The 16,708-nt window shown below is 40.9% G+C and overlaps 1 protein-coding gene across 5 annotated transcripts in view; it reads left to right on the top strand.

The window, feature by feature from the left end:
* The window catches only part of KIAA1210 (KIAA1210 ortholog), a 53,566-nt gene extending 46,516 nt beyond the window's left edge, over positions 1-7,050 (top strand). For all 5 annotated transcript variants that reach the window (XM_050310269.1, XM_050310265.1, XM_050310268.1 and 2 more), the window contains exons 10-12: positions 462-610; positions 1,096-1,201; positions 4,793-7,050. In XM_050310269.1, coding sequence (XP_050166226.1) covers positions 462-610; positions 1,096-1,201; positions 4,793-4,965 — 428 coding nt within the window. In that variant the 3' untranslated portion in view covers positions 4,966-7,050. The remainder of the gene's footprint in view (positions 1-461; positions 611-1,095; positions 1,202-4,792) is intronic.
* The last annotated feature ends 9,658 nt before the right edge of the window (positions 7,051-16,708 follow it).

Below are 16,708 nucleotides of genomic sequence, written 5' to 3'. Positions count from 1 at the left end.
ACTTGCTGCTGTTTGGTAGTTAATAATTCAGACTGCAGCTGCTCAAACCTTAACTAGGAGTTGCATTAGGTGTGACTATTTTTTTTCTACAATGACTTAACTTAAAATATTTAAGAAGTGACAAGGCAGCCTGTATTTTAGTGCCTACATGAAAAGATCGTGTTTATCGTATTCATTTAGTCTGCAATGTAAGGATGTTGTTTCAAAGGCAAAATCCGGTTCACAACGACCTCAGTGGGAGTTCTGCCATTGACTTAAACGGAAGCAGAGTCAGGTCAAAAACTCCAGAACAAACACAAAAAACCATTTATTGCCAGGGACAAATCATCAGGGAAGGTAATTTCATCTCCACAGTGTTCAAAGAGTATTACAGATGCTGAAGGATTTAAAACATGAAACACTTGCTTTTAGGCTGACTTGACCTAAATCCCTTCTTTACTTCAAAAATGCTTCTTTTATAGAAAAAGTCACTCCATATTTGGAAACTGCTTCCTCTGAACCAGCTTGGGTCTCCATGGCAAAGCTAAAACAAAAGGGTTTCCAGGACCACCCTCTTGCCAAAGAACACAAAGCTGAAGAAAAAGCTTTGACCAAAGTGGATCAGGAGGAGGTAGAGTATCAAACAATGTTGCATGGGTGTGAATCCTGCCCTAGGTTGTCTGGGTACTTTTGCAAACTGTTCAACGTCATCTTCATGGGAGGTGTGTTGTGAGCAGTACCCAAAGAAAGATTTGCTGGACTGGCCTCTAAAAACACTGGGAGAGACAACTGAGATGAGTGAGCAAACACGTATGTGACTACACTGTCACAGTGATTATTTCAGAGCTCCTGTATGTTCCTTTGCACTACTCAAACCTGAACCTTTTAGGAGCTTGCTTATTGCCCAGAATGTATTCATGTAGCCCAAGAGCTGCTTTGAGCTGTACAAGCTTCCTCACTGCCTTCTCCCTCCCTCCCACAGGATGTCCCCAGCCATCCTTGTCTGGCTTTTGCTGCTTTTCCACAGTCAGGTTTGAGATGTTGCCAGGGTGAGCTTTATGAGTGCCAGTGGCTAGTGGGTTAGTTGCATTCTTTTCTTCTCTCCTCATGCTGTAGCAAGGGATCTGTGCTAGTGAGAACATACTGAAGAAGAATCTGCCTTGCAGCTTGAGCTCTCAGGACAAGAAAATTCAAACGAAGACCAGTGTGTCTGCAGCAGCAGGTATTCTTTTCCTTTACATCTTCACATAGTGGCTACAGTTTATACCAGCAAGTGGTGTGGGTGGCAGGTGATGGGGGAAGATAGATCCATTTTTATAATCAGCACACTTTATATAAGGCCTGTTCAGATTATAGTTTGTGTATAAGTCAACATAATGGTTTGCTCGTTCAGCAGAGAAAGCAAGTGAGGAACTTTTATCTCCACTGCCAGTTCATGGAACGTCATATAAACAATCTGGTGATTTATTACCGGCCAAGGTCAGTACTAAAGAATAGCAGCTGAAGTTGGAGAGTGTCCAGAAGAGAGCAGCAAAAAAAGGTCAGGACTTTTAGACCTCCAGTCAGCCAGGAAATACTGATGGAAGTGGATTTGTTTAGTCTAGAAAAGACAATTCAATTTTCTGTAGAGGCCAAGACTAGTCTTTATGACCTGTTTGAGCTTAAAATGCACCAGAGGATGTTTAGCTTGGATGTTAGGAAATACCATCTAATAATAAGAGTTGGTGAAGTGCAGAAAAGCGTGGCTTGCATACAGGGTGTGTGCAGTTTCCATTGCTGGATGTGTTGAAGAGATAAACACGTATCAAGAATAATTTAGGCAGAGTCAGTTTCACCCTCAGGTGAACAGAGGCTCGATGGCCCCTCTCCTGATCTGTTAGCTGTGTTTGTGGATAATAAAGATGCAGGGGAAGAGTGTGACTCAGACATCGTGACTCACATTACCTCTTCCAAGGCTTCTGCTGGGCTGCAGCTTATCCCTCCCCGCTTACTCAGTGTGGTGCCAAACCTCCAGCTAGATATAGATAAGCTGGTTCTTCAGCTGTAAAAGCACATTGTGCCAGCTGAAAGCTATTGATTTCAGATACTGCCTAAGAAGATGAGAAATGCCCCACTGTGTCAGAGCTGTGGCTTTTCTGTTCCAGATTCCTGTTGCTGACACAGTAGGAGATGCTGTCTAAAGAGAGCACACGCACCTGGCCACTTTTCCCTTGTAATCCGCCAGCATCCAGCATTGCTGTGTTAGAGATATTAGGTAGTACCTCTGTGCTGCTCCCTGTAGTAGTTGTTTTTAGAGCTGTTATCCATTTCTGAATCTACAGGTTCTACAAAATAAGCTTTCTCCCTTACTACAGATATCTGGCTGGCTCAGGATGTTTGCACCAACACAGAAGCTCTGATGTTGGTTGCCAGCTCTGTGTATGTGACTAACATACTATAGCTTTTAGAAAGAGTTCTGTTACAAGCCAGCTCTGTCTTATGCTTTTAGGTGCAAAGTGAGAGATTAAATGTAAACAGGTCAAGATTTTTGCTTGGATTAGGTCTTCCTTTGAAAGGCTGACACAAACAGATTGGATTTCTGTGTCTTGAATCATCTAAACCTTGGAAGCCTGGCAGCCTTTAGTCAAATTGAGAACTTCACAAACAACTCTGCTACTCCTTTACTAGAACTTACACTCTTTGTGGTCCTTGCAGCAGAATTACAAGTTTTTGTGCATCACCTCTTCCTAAGAATTGGCTTAATTTCCTGACTTTTTATAACTGTTTCCTCTCCTCCAGAGACCGCATTTATAAGCATAATCTAGTGTTCCACACCTGGAGCATCACAAAAAGCTCTGACTAGTGCTGGTGTTTACAGAAAACACTGCTCCTCTGGTGCTTGGAAAACAATGCCCTATTGTTTAGGAAATGTTTAGCACTGTCTAGGTGTGAGTAGGAAATTGGGAATCCCAAATATAACCTCCCCTTTATTTGGTTCCCATTAGCAGAGCCAGCAGTTTGGTTAGTTGAAGGTGCTGGTGGTGAACTGTTAGCAGTTTTCCTAATGACTGGTTGAGGTTTTCTGTGTGATCCACACAAGCTGCATGCAACAGCAAGAGGACAGAACAGCTCAAGGTCAGCTAAGTCTGGGAGAGAATTCCACGACATCAGTTCCTCACTTTACTGAGTGGGACTGTGTTGTTACTGCTTGGCAGCTCATGTCACAACCAAGGGAAGTTTCCTCTTGCTCTCCCACCTCACCTTAAGCCCTCTGAGGTTGATCTCAAAGCCTGTCTTCCTGCAAATAGAATGAACCACTGTTTTGGGGTTTTGTTTTACCTTGTGCTGTTGAGACCAAGCAAACAGTTTTAGAGTCTCTTTTGCTTATTACAAAGAAGGAAGTCTTCCAAAATGTGGAAAATAATTTCCAAAATCAAAATTTCAGTAACACCTAAATTTCTACATCTTCTTAGATACTTCTGAAAGTTTGCTGTGTATGTAGAGCTGCAGCCTGTTTTTAATGGATAGTATACTTCCTCCAGTATTCCTAAGTACAGTTTGCCTCCTGCAGGAACTACCAACCAACCAGAATTTTTGAAAGACCAGAGACCTCCTGAGTGGAAATAGGGAACTACTTTGGCTTTGCTCAGGAGTGTGACTGATGGAGCTGATGGATATTTTCCATTGATTTCAGCTCAGTCAAGATCAAGCTTCTTGTACTTAACATGGCTTAAGTCCCCATGGGGCCTCTGTTGCTGTGCTGGAGCACAGCAGCCTCATCATGCCTGCCTCACACCACACACAGACTAGTCAAGTAGGAGAAAAAGTCTGAATTTTCTTAGTTTGACTGACACAGAAATGAAGCACTGCCTGGACTGAAATGGATGGAGAGAGTATGATGATGAAAAGACTTGTGAACCATATCTCAAGAATGAGAGCTGCATTCCCTGAAGCCCCATTCTGGGCTGCCTGTCTGAAGACATTAATTTTGAAAAATTTCAAACAAAATGAACGGAGGAGGCCTTTTCTAAATAGGCACTCAAAGCCATACAGGGAGCATTATCTGTATTCCTCATTCCTTTGTGAGGATGACAGGCTTCTGTTAGGCTGCATCAAGAGGAACACCTAGTCCCACCTTTTTGGCATGAAAGTCCAAGAACATAAAGCATTGGTTTGATCCCTATTTAGTATTTAATAACATTCCTGTAGCAATATTTGTGCCAGCAGTGAAGACTGGAAAAAAAATTTAAGTCTTCTCAGTGTTGAAAAATATATACCGGTTACTTTTAACTCCACAGCAAGCCTGGGGTGATCCTTGTCCTGAAGATATTTTGCTTCCATTTTTCTGTGTACTCAGGAGTCTTATTCCTAAATTTTCTTGCACTCGCAGAGCAGAATTAGTCTGTGGAACTCCTTGCTGTGCATTTTAATGGAAATCAAGTGTTTGAAAAGATTAAGAAATTAATTAGCCAAGAATATGAATTAGAAAAATAATTGGTGCTATAGTCTCCACATGCTTGAAGAATTTTAAAGAATTTCTTCATTTATCAGGGCTTAGACACTCGCTGGTGGGACTGAAGAGAAGATTCTTATATGGGTATATTATTCACTAACAGCTTACTATCAGTTTTCCCATTGCAATAGCTGCTCCTTGCCATTGCAGTAGCTGGACCAGATAGTGCCAGAGATAACCAGTTTAACAAGTCTTCTGACTTATTTGTGATTCACAAGCATTTTGGGCTGTAAAACAGTTGTTTTAGAGACGAGGAACTATTACTGGCAGAAATGGAGTCTTTAGCCTTCTGATGAGTGATGGCTATCTTCTTGTTGGCAGGTAAAGTTGAACCTCTTTCTCAGGAAGCATCTGTGATTCCTGCTGTTGAAAAGGAAGCGAGGCACTCCTCGAACCTGCCAATGACACCCTGCAGTCCTGCTGAACCACCGTGGCTGTCCCTGGCCAAGAAGAAAGCCAAGGCATGGAGTGAAATGCCCCAGATTGTACAATAGCAGATGACAGGAGCATCCTTCTTTGTATTGCCAATAGCTGCGTTAACTCCGTTTAATCCCTTCTTTACTGTGACCGTTTTTTTGGAGAAATTAGAGCCTTAAAGCTTTTGATCAGACTGTTGTATGTAAATACACAACGAAGAAATGCCATTGCAGGCTTAATTTGATGTATCAGGAAGCTGAACATTTCCTACTACCAAACACTAGGAGAACTTGATTAATTTTTATATCCTTACACATCGATGGTGATGTTCTAGGAGGACATGCTTCAGGCTTTTGAAACATTTCTCTAGCAAAATATGTTTTTAAAGTTTCTTTTAAAGAAACTCCTTCTTTTAAAGACCATACAGTATTTTGTGCAGTTTCTTTGAGCTAAGAAGTTAATGTATGCTATAAAATAGATACAATGCTGGGCACTGACGCATCATGACTCATGGGCATTGATGTCATCACTCTTTTCTCTAATGCTTTGGGATGGGCAGTCTGACTTTGCTTCAGATTGTTAATGAATCTGCTTTGTGATAGCTGTAAGATCTAAACACATTATGAGTTGGAGCAATTCTGGCTTTTATGTGGTTTGAAGTCCCAGTGCTGTGGTTTTGGTGCTTTGCTCATAGATACCCAGTGGAATGGCCCAGAGCCACACATCCGTTCTCTCCCATGCACTGGAAGACCATCATGCTGTAGTGTATACTCTGCTTTTGGTTCCACCTTTGGAAATCTGGGGTAATTTAGACATTCTGCTAAAAGAATCCATCCGTTCTTTAAGTATGGCAAATAGTGATTTTTTTTTGGTGTGTGTGAGATTCCTCAGCCAATTGTCTCTCTTAAAGAGTGTGTTGGGGATGAGAATTCTCTGCTCCTTAGAAGGTGGCATCTTGTTTTCAAGAAATGCCACTCTCTATGTTCATATGGATATGTATTTAGTCAGTTGTATTTAATATTAGTGATACAAGGGGCATCTGCTTTCCTTCTTATCTCCTCAGTCTTTAACCAGTAACTCAACATCAGTCTGAGAATGTGCAGCTGGGGCTGGATTATTCTCTCAGGCCTGGCCTTGCAGTCACTTAAACTGACAAAAGTTTTGCTGTTGGCTTTGAAGGACACAGACATTTGAAAAAGAAGCTTTGTAAAATGATGTTAGTGGCTTAAGTGGCAAAAAGAACTTAATGGTCCTTTTCAGTTCTTGCAGCATTGCACATTATAGAGCTTTTGTTTACAGTCAGTGCAAAATTTGAAGGCTGACTTGGCTGATGGACTGTTTTTAGCTGGAAAGTTGGTAGGTATTTTTAAGGATAATATTATCTATTGATAGGATTAACTGCAAAATGAAAAAAATTGGATTCAGATCAGCTCAGGTAAGACTTTAATCTTCCAGTCTTGGCCTGAATTTAATAAGTAGCTCTTGCAAATTTTGAAAACAGTATTAATTAGAAGGTAGACAGTGATTTTTAAAACTTTTTTTCATATAGGTGAAAACTTACCCAAGTAGGCTCAGAATCCATATATATACTCTTTATTCTGGACTAACACCAGAAAGAGTAGGAGTTTCACATTGGCTTGGAAATCAATGCCTATTTTATTACTTGTTTTTCTCTGCTTTAGGAAGCATATCTTCTCTTACAAAGGACTGAAACACTTGTATTTCTCTGAAACTTTTGAGTGTAATGTAAATGAACATACTCAGCTTTGATTCCTGAAGTTTTGTACAGCTGCCATCCCATCACAAGCTTACTGACCCTGTGAAATACGGGCTTTTCTATATTCAGCAAACTCTCTTCTCTTTTTATTAATGTGGATTGTGATCCTTCATCCAAAGTACTGCAAATGATGCTATAATCTCTCTTTCCCTGTGTTTGCTTTTGATCTTAATACTGTTCCTGTCTTTTATGTTTGGTATGTATATATGTTTTTGTAATCCTTGTCTTGAAGGAACCCCGTTTGTATTCCGTTCCCATATTTGGTTTACTATTAAATGCTGTTGCCAGTGATGATGGTATAATTTCTGGGAAAAAAAGAGGGATGGGTGGCCCTCATTCATTGAGGAAAAAAATAAAAAAGAGGTATTTGTTAAATATAGACTCTGTACACTGTTATACTGCACAGATTTTGTTTTGAGGTGATTTTGTGTGACCTAAGACTGGTCAACATGGCTGGTCAGACTAAGAAACTTTTCTAAATCTAACTATTTAGCAGTTTGAAAGTATCACCAGAGAGCTGATGGCTCTCCTTTTGTTCTGGAGTTATTGCTCCTCCAGTGCAGGGTTGGCTTGAAGGCAAGCACTCATGGTTGTAGGAAGCCCTGAAAATACTTCTTCAAATCTGTTCAAACAAGCTGCTCTAAAACATTTTGGGGGTGCTTTAAAAAGAAGGAAAACTCAAGAGAATCGTGTGATTTTACATTTGAAATTCACTTGCATTCTGGATTTCTGAAATTAATGTTTTCAAGTTCCTCTCTTCAACTGAGGGAATAAAAAACATGTAGAGGAAACATCAAAACTGAGTCTCTGGAGTATCAGGGATTTACTGATGCATTTAATAAAGTTGGTAGATCTATCAGCAGGGTTTTGATTTCCTGTTGTCCTAGTGTAGTTTTCAGGTGCTTGATCAGTAAAAATAACTAACATAACAAGCTCCCTTTGGGTGGTTATTTCTAGACACAGTCACTGTCTTTGAAAATAAGCTGTGTTGAAGTGTGGAGTTCATTGCCGAACGTCACTGTGAGGTTTTGTGGCTCGGGATCTGTAGCGGAGGATGAAGAAATCTGTCCCTGAAATTCCCTGTGCACAGTCCAGGACTGGGGCTCGGCTTTGGTGCTGCTGTGTGACAGCAGAGGGTGCTGGAGCCTTCCCCGAGCGGCACAGGAGCTGCTCAGGGTTGGAGAAGGTGGATTTCGGTGTGGTTGCAGGTGCACTGTTAAAGTAAGGGGAGAGCACTAAACACTGGCCCTTCTCACATCACAGTTTGGTTAGAGAGGGCCCCCCTAACATATTACATTACATCTTTTTAAGGACTGCAGTCTAAAATAGCCAATGTAATTTGTTTTGAAGCATTACAGCAGAAATTCTAAGCCTAGGAAAGCTGTGGCTCCTGAGTTTGTGCCACCTGCTCTGCTAAGTGCTTTTGAGATCAATACAGGAAGGATATTAGCCTGTGGAGATCCTCTGTCCTTTAGAACTGCTCCTGGAACATGATACATCTGAAGGATACAGGTATTGAGAGATGTGATTAGCAACCTACTAAAGAAAGCAAACATCCCTCTTTGTCTTTTCCTCCAGGGTGTGTTAACCTACCTACAATTTTGTTAGAGATCTGTTCTTATAAGCTTTGACAAAATTGTCTCATCAGCCATCACCAAAATAATGATGTGGAATCTTTTGTGTTTGGGGAATCTGAACACCTGTTTAGGATTCTGACCTTGACTTCTGGCTTGCTGTAGTTGTTGAATTCTGCCTGTTCTATGCTGTCAGGAAGTATCACACCCAAAGTATCAATATTTGTTACAGGCTAGAGCCTGGGTTAGTTCTTGATGCAGAAAGATTTGCTGAAACTTCTGTTTTTCATTGGAAATGAATTTTTATGTCTTTTGTGGAAGTATGCAGGTGAATTAAACTGTAAATTCTGACCTTGGAACACAAACACATTCATCTGCCCAGAACAAAAAGGTTGTTCAGGTATTTCCAGCTGAATGGTTGAAGGGGCATGGCTGGATGACAATGAATGATGGTCCAAGTTGAGAAACAAAAGGCTTAGAGTGGGAAGCTGCAATTCAAGTTACTCTTCCATAGTGGGACAGGTCTGAGCCCAGGGAAAGGTACTGAAAGAGGCTTTTAAGTAATGGCTCCTCATGCATCTCCTCTCTCTGCACATGAGGGAGCAGAATGTGAAGTGTTCTTGTAAATGAGTGGAAATACATCAGAGGTGCCCACTGCCATCCACAGCCTGGTTTTTTTTTCCTTCTTTCATTTGATGCAGTCCATATACTTCCACTTCATGAGGTCCAGGGGAGGTAACACTTCTTTACCAGACCTTGTTCCTTGCTCTGAACCACATTAAGCAGGTGAGCACCATGACTGCACTGCAAATCAAAACTGGTTTTGACCTGCTGGTCAAGTCCACACTTTGAATGGAATTTCTGTGTAATCTGTGTGTTAAAATTGCAGCTTCTCAGGAGTGAGCTAAGCCAAAGTTTAGCAGCTTCCTCTGTCTTGAGGGGCAGATTATTGACTGGAAAATGTGGGATGCTATTTTTATTCTTATTGTGCTAGGAGTGATTTAAAAAGAAGCTATTTTAATAGCTGTTTATTTTTTAGAGGCAGTTCAAAGAAGAAAAATCTAGAGGCAGATTATCTAAACAGGATTATTAACTGTCAATTCTTAGACTAATCTAAACCAAGTTAGTCACTAAACAAGAAACAGGTATGGAAATGGCTGAAGTGTGGAGTATTTTATTTATATAATTTTGTATGATGTAGAAATGAAAAGGCAGCAGGAAGGGATTGATTGACACACATGGAAAAGGTTGTTTGGTACCTGAAACTCTTGTTCCAGCCTTTCTTTTCTCTGCCTCAGAATATTTCACTTCTCTAAGCATTCTTATTTTCATTTGTGGCATCAAAACCCATTTTTACTTAACCTGTTTTTTAGTCAGCCATATTTTACGGAATTTGGAGGAAAAGCTGACAAGCCCATGATCACATACCTGTCAATACTGACAACACTGTCTTGTTCAAAGTTCATCCCAACCTACGTGGTTAAGCCTCATTTTCCCTGTTATACCATTCTGACTCCAAATTAGTTTTGATTTGCAGGTATTTTTCCATCACAGAAGGGTGAGGTTTGGCTGCTTTAAAATTAGAACCTGCACAGGGTGCTCAGGAATATGTTTCTGTGCCACTGAGGTAACTTTTTCCAAGTTACACAATAAGTTCACTGTAGCAACTGCAGCAATGTATGGGAAAGGGTTGAAGTCCTGGGGCTGTGTTGTGTTTCCATAGAGTTTAAATTCCACGCAGCAGCCTTCCCTAATGGTGTCATTGGCACTGCTGAGAGCTGACAAAGCAGGAGGAGATGTTGCTGGCTGGCTCTGTGTGTCTTTCAGGCTGTGCTAAATGCCAGCATCGCTGCTGACGTGGGCAGAGGGCTAAAGTGACAGTCACGGAGAAGAGGTGGAAGGGTGACGTGCACCCCAAAGGTGCAGCACTTTACCAGTTGTGCCTGTGGGATGCAGTAACTTCTCTGGACTTTGTGAGCTGTGGAGGTATGTTTTGTTCATACAGGAGTAAATAAAGTGACATTTCTGTCACAGCTAGATGTACAGACTAGGGTGTATCTACATTAAACTAGAGCTGTGTTTTAAACACAAGGAGCATTTACTCAGTTTGGATCCTGAGTCATACATATTTCAAAGAGGATGAATAAATATCGGTTTTAGTAGAGCATTTAATTTGTAAAGGGAGTTCTACCCAAAGATGAGTGACCTGATCTGTAGTTGCATGAAAAGGAATCAGAACAGCATCTCATTTTATGTTTTAATTTCCATTTTGACAGAACAATTTGTTACTTAAGCATCCTTAGTGTTATGATCCCTTATAAAAAATAATTGTCTCCTTACTTTGCGTTGTTTACAAAATAAGAGCTTTGGCCACTAGAAGTACTACATATTGTGGTGGAATAATTATGAGGAATATGCACATTGCACATAAAATGCTAGAAGGATCAACATATCTTCTTATTTGCTATTTATTTAATAGTTTCAGAGCATGACTGGCTACTAAAGCACAAATTCTGCAAAGTCCTCTAGCACGGATCAGTATGGGCCAGGGCTTGGACTGACCCCATGGAGCCTGTAGAAAGGTAGACTGCAGGTCTAGTCCTGCTCTTGACTGGACACACTGGAAGTTGGATTTGGGTCCTTTTAAGAGTTGTTTAAGCAAAGGGGAACAAAAACTTTCAGAAAAGTATGGGGTTTTTTTGATAGTCAACCATGCCATGCAAACTCAAGCAATATAACCTGGGGGTTGAAATGGCATGGGCTGATGTGACAAAGTGTAATGTTGCAATCTCAGGTCCAACTACCCTTGGATGGGGGGAAAGTTGGGTCTTACCACTTACTCTGATTTGACCCAATGTGTTTGGTTCATATGTAGCAAAAGTCTCATTTGCAATTTCACCAAAGTCATTGGAACTGACAGGAACTGGGTGGAAATGTAATTTGTTTGTGCTGGTTTGTATCTTATTTCATCATTTCTCTTATGGATTTCTCCTCTGAAGGCAGTAACTCAAAAGTGAGAGCATACAGACACACTGACATGACTAATTCATTTTTAGAGCACTCCAATCCTTTAGAAGGACAGTTTGAATCTCTGGAAAGCTGATGGCATAGCATAGGGGCTGGGGTAGAGGGGTGGGATGCCTGGACCCCTCTGTGGGGACTTCAGGCGTGCCAGAGCCTGTTCCCCTTCCAGCTTCCCCTTCTCTGCCCTGGCCAGGAATCTGAAACCTGTCTTGGGTGCAATGGGGTGACCCAGGCGGGTGGTGTGTCCAGCCCCAGCCCTGCACTGGGGCTGCTCTGGGTACCAGAGTCCCACGGCCCGAGCCAGGCTGGAGCTCCTGCTGCGGGAGCGGTGCCTGTGCTGACCGGGAGCCACTCGGGCTCTTCCCAGCCAGGATCGGTGGCTCGGCTTCCTGCAGACTCCCTGCAGGCGGCTGCGTCTCGCAGGCGCAGAGCCTTGACATTTATTTACTCTCCCCTAGTGTTTCCCTTGCCGTGCTGACGTAACCGAGGCCATTGCATAATAACCCGGTCTTCAAAATTACTTTCTCATAGCTTTTACCATGTGAAAGAAGTCGAGCCAGCAATGCTGGCGGTGTCCAGAGCCAGAGCTGCTGGAACATCTGATTCCTTCTCCTCAAAGAGGCAGCCTGTCAGTCTGCTCCCTCTGTTTAATAACGGGAATTTCAGAAGTGTGCACACACTTCTGTATTGACTGAACAGATAAAAAAGTTTTCCAGACAGAACTCATACTTTTACTAGACTTTTGCATTTGTTTTTATTAACAGTGTGGGTCTGTAACCACAGTACTTCAGCAAAGATTTTTTATTTCAGGGAGTGACTTAAACAACAACTGATTTATGCAATTTTCCAAAGAAATGTAAAATAACAAGAAGGATTTCAGTGCTAAGTGGCACTTTGGGTTTTCTTTCAAATCTTAGGAACATCTCTGTCAGACAGGAACAAATCTGCTACAGCCAGTGGAATTAGTTTGGTCTAAATAAGATTATAATTCGACCATTCTGTTTCTGCATTGCTCAAAAATAAATTTCAGTAAACAACTTAAGGTCGAGTCTCCTCCTAGCTATGCCAGAACTGTGCTGAAGTGGGAGGAAATTTCCCCAAATTCACGCTGTCTGATAATAGTCCACAGTGAAAAGTTGTTGAATAAATGCCTGTGTTTCCTAGGTAGCCCTTTCAGAACTTGACTTGTAATTTACAGCTGTGTCTTACTACAAATACAATTTTATTGGCTTCCTTGACTCCCTGTATGTCACTGCAGACATTTCTTCCCCAACTTTCCCAAGTGGGAGATTTCACAGGCCAACTGCAATTAAATCGGTGAGGTGGCACCAGGCTGGGTACCCCCACATGTCACCTGCCCTGCAGCTTTGCTGATGGGATGTGGTGCCTGTGGTGTAATGGCTTTTAGGTCAGAACTGGCCAACATCCACCTGACTCCGAGAGAAAGGACAGCAAGCTCCCATCTCCCTGCAAAACAGAGTGGAGGCTTTTCCATGGGCATCCACGGCCCCCTCTTGAGTTATGTTTGCATGGATGGTGGACCCCAAGTAGAAAGGGACATTTTGAGTCAGACAGAAAGTTCTCCAGAGTTCAGCAAGAACTGAGGTTGTGGTTCTGTGTGTTGTGGAACTCTAAGTCAGATGCGCTGCTCTGGTCCAAATCTGGATCTGAATTCCCCCAAGGCTTGGGGATGTTTGGAGGACTGTTTTTGGTTTTAAATCCAAGCAATCTTCTCATTCTTATAAACACTGTTCATTTTGGACTCACTCTGTTAATATACAGCCTAATAGCAGCAGCTATCAACACATAATCATAAATATTGCTGCTAATAGCCCAAGCCTGACATTCTGACTTAATTAATCTGATTATGTTTAATCATAAATTGTAGTAATGCTTTGGACATATTTTTTAAGTGGTGAGGCTGCTAATCAGTTTTACAAAATTGGCATTCACTGGGCAAGGGATTTACCTTGCTTGAAGGCAATATTAATCCCTGGCTAAAAAGATGACTATCTTTAGTCTCTTTGTATTTCTGGAATAGTCAAATTAACTCCTTTTTTTTTTTTTTTTTTTTTTTTAGTATATTATTCTTCCTTTGAAAGAAATCAATTTATGGGGAATGGTTCATCTACCATGTGAAAAATAGTTTTGAGATAGGTCTTGATTTATTTTGGCTCTCTGAAGTCTGATCAGTTAAGAGCTGAGTGCTTAAAGCACAGAAATGATAGCTAAACTGACAGACCTGTGACCTTTTATTGCCAGAGAAGCAGCAAAATGCCTGTGTGTCTAAAGCTGACAGGCCAGCTTTGTCTTGCTAGGAAGGGCTGAAAATAGGAAGTTGGTTTTCCATTCAGATTTCCCAGAGGAGTGTGTGTGTTATGGCTCCAAGGAGGGCAGGGATGTAGACACAGAGCTTTTGCCTTGTTTTTTAGACAACATCCCACTTTGCTCTTACCTGTTACCTTGTCCAAGGGTGTTTCCTGGAATGTAAAAGTTCTACAAGTTTGCCTTTGAGCAGTGGTTCTCTGTAGAAGTTTGTGCAGCATCTTTTATGCTCTGGTGAGACAAGGCTTTGTGGATGGTTAACTCTGACCAGTGTGAAATGATGGTTCAGTGCCTTTGCTGAACTGCCACTGATGCAAACTGCCTCCACAGAATAAACCCCATGTAAACTTCTCTTAGAGGATCGAGGAAAAAAGTTGGTCTCTGGCAATGAAATGCTGTTTTTATTTTAGGCATCTCAATGTTTGAGTGAGGAATTAATCTGATTATCACATTTGCTAGAGAAATGAACCAATGGGAAGGTGAAAATATTAATAAAAGATAGTTGATTTATACTCAAACTGGCCTTTAAATTTGCAATATATGCTGTAAGAACATGCTTATATAACCTCTATTTCTATTCATAAAGGTTTATGTGGGTCTATATTGAATTATGCATTTAAAATTAATCCACTGAGGCAGCCCACTGAGATGCCACTTCTCATTTAGTAACTGCATTAAGGACTTTGTGCTTCATTTAGAAACTGTGAGAAGCTTGCTTTGTGCTGTGGAGAGGAACTGGCCTGCCAGATTCAGACTGGCTATTATAGGGGGTTTAAAACAACCATCTCTCTGTCTCTCTTTCTGAGTTACCAGTAAAACTCTATTCTTGACTCGTGTGGCCCGACTCATGCAGCTTGGCTGAACCTGACAGACCCAGCAGGCTTGTGTCAGATTCTTAGAAAAAATTATTGAAGATTTTCTTCAGAAGTTGGGAACAGCTGATTCTGCCTTTCCAAGGCTGTGGGGACCCAGAATGAACAGACACACACATTGGGGTTTTATATCAGCAGCTGTAATTCAAATTTATTAAGTGTCTTGTTTGTGTGGCTTTCCAGTTCCTCAGACATTGCCAAAGGGTCAAGAGCTCTCCTAGATGTTTATGTGGATTTTTTCCTAAGAAACCTTAGACTCTTAGTTCTTCTGATTGGCATTCTCCAAAGTGCATTCTCTAAAATGGCTCCAAAATGGTATTTGAGGCTCTGTGTCTAAATTAAGCTTTTTTACCTTAAAAATAAAAGCATAACAGTTCTGCATATCCACACTGTGGTGTAAAATACAAATTGACATATCTACGTGGCCTATCTCATTGATCACAAAAAATGACTTATTGTGGGAATGATTGCCTTTATTGGCTCTGGGCAAACCTGTTGTCTTCCTATCCTGCTTTTGGTTGTTACTGTTTTTATTACTAAGATAATGCTTTGTGGCCTTAGTTTAAAAAAATGATGAAATACCTAGCAAGACATTCGGTTTGTATTTCTCATTCTCTGGACTGTGCTCATTCTGCCAAAGCATTCCAGTGCCCCCTGGAGTATTTAAGTTAATTCTGTGAATACTGAAGCTGAAGGACTTTGCTCTCATCCAGAGTTGTGCACCTTCTCTTCCATATTTCCCACCACATTTGTCCCCAATTCCTTGTGTTCTCCACTTCTTGATGTGGATAGTCCAGAGCCACCTGGAAGCTCACCACCTGCTCTGTGTGTGTGCACCTGCACGTTGGGTGACTGGCTGGCAGGTTCAAATTTGAAAGGAGGTGGTAGAAGTGGCAAATAAATTGGTTAAAAATCAGCTGGCAGGTTCAAATTTGAAAGGAGGTGGTAGAAGTGGCAAATAAATTGGTTAAAAATCAGCCACCTGGTTGAAAACTTCTCAGAGGTGATGGATGGGCAGGATCATACTGTCAGTGAAGATTCTCTAGAAAACCAGGCTAAAAGTATAAATAGTTGTAAGAAGAACATTCCCTCACTTTTACATTCCATTTCCATTTACAGTCAGCAAACAGAACAACTTGTTTGATTTGCTGCTTTATTTTTGAGTGAGAGAATTAATATGTGTGATTTACTAGAGGGAAGCTAAGTTGAAGAAAAGGATTTTTATGTAAGTACAGAAAGTGCTTATTCCCCTGATCATTTTTATCTGCTATGGGATTAAATTCCATAGTCTAGATTCAGCTGCTATAAAAATGATGTCTCTTGCATGTATGACTGTGCTCTACTAGGTGAGAGTTTCAGGCTGCAGAGTGTCATGCAGCCAGGCCCAGAGAGGACTTTGACTATCAGGGTAGATACTTTAAATAAGATGCAGTAGGTATGTTAAATAACATTTATAGATAATGACTTGACTTTAAAATAGACTAGCCTTTGCCAGATCTGTGACAAAATTAAGACTGATATCCTCCAAGTTATTTAGGTGTCTCATTAGTGCAATGGAGAGCTGGATGTCTGAGTATTTGGGGATCCAAAGTTAAATTAGAAAACAATGAGCATCTTGAGGAAAGTATTATTTAAGATTACAAGAGATCAGAAAAATCTTTCTTTAAGTCTCACCATTTTCAGAATCTCTTACAGGTTTATTTGTGTTTAGATTAATGGTAAATAAGATCATAAAATTAAATGTTCATTTTAATTTGTGAAAAGCAACTGGTTGCATAACTGTCGAGTTATGAAACCTATATTTTTGTCCTCTGCATCCTGAACATCTGTGGCCTATATTTAATTGTAGGTTTTATCTTCAATTTGAAGAAACAATGTTTAGCCTGAAGACAAAAGTGATCTGTGTAGTGAAATCAGCTAAATAGTGTGGCTGAGTCTCACTTGCTAACAGAAAATGCATTTTTATACATGTTCTAACTTAGAAATTTTATTCATTTGATAGTTTAAGTACAGTTAGAATACTCTGATGTTCTAAGCAATGTGAAGAGTGGAAGTATTAAGACACAGAGGGACTGTAACTCAAGAGGAACAGGTGCATGAGGATAGAAATGTTGGGCCATATTGCAGCATCAATTTTTAAGCAGAAATCCGTACTGATTCCAGTAGGAAGTAATTCTGATGAAATATTAATGAAATGATGTGATATGGCCCATGGGCAGGAAATAACGAAATGTGTGAAGTAAAGCAA

This window comes from Myiozetetes cayanensis, unplaced genomic scaffold, assembly GCF_022539395.1.
Source record: "Myiozetetes cayanensis isolate MyiCay16 unplaced genomic scaffold, myiCay2020 scf15, whole genome shotgun sequence".
Taxonomy (NCBI): domain Eukaryota; kingdom Metazoa; phylum Chordata; class Aves; order Passeriformes; family Tyrannidae; genus Myiozetetes; species Myiozetetes cayanensis.
Note: the sequence above shows the minus strand (reverse complement) of the source record. Positions and strands in the feature narration are given on the sequence as shown.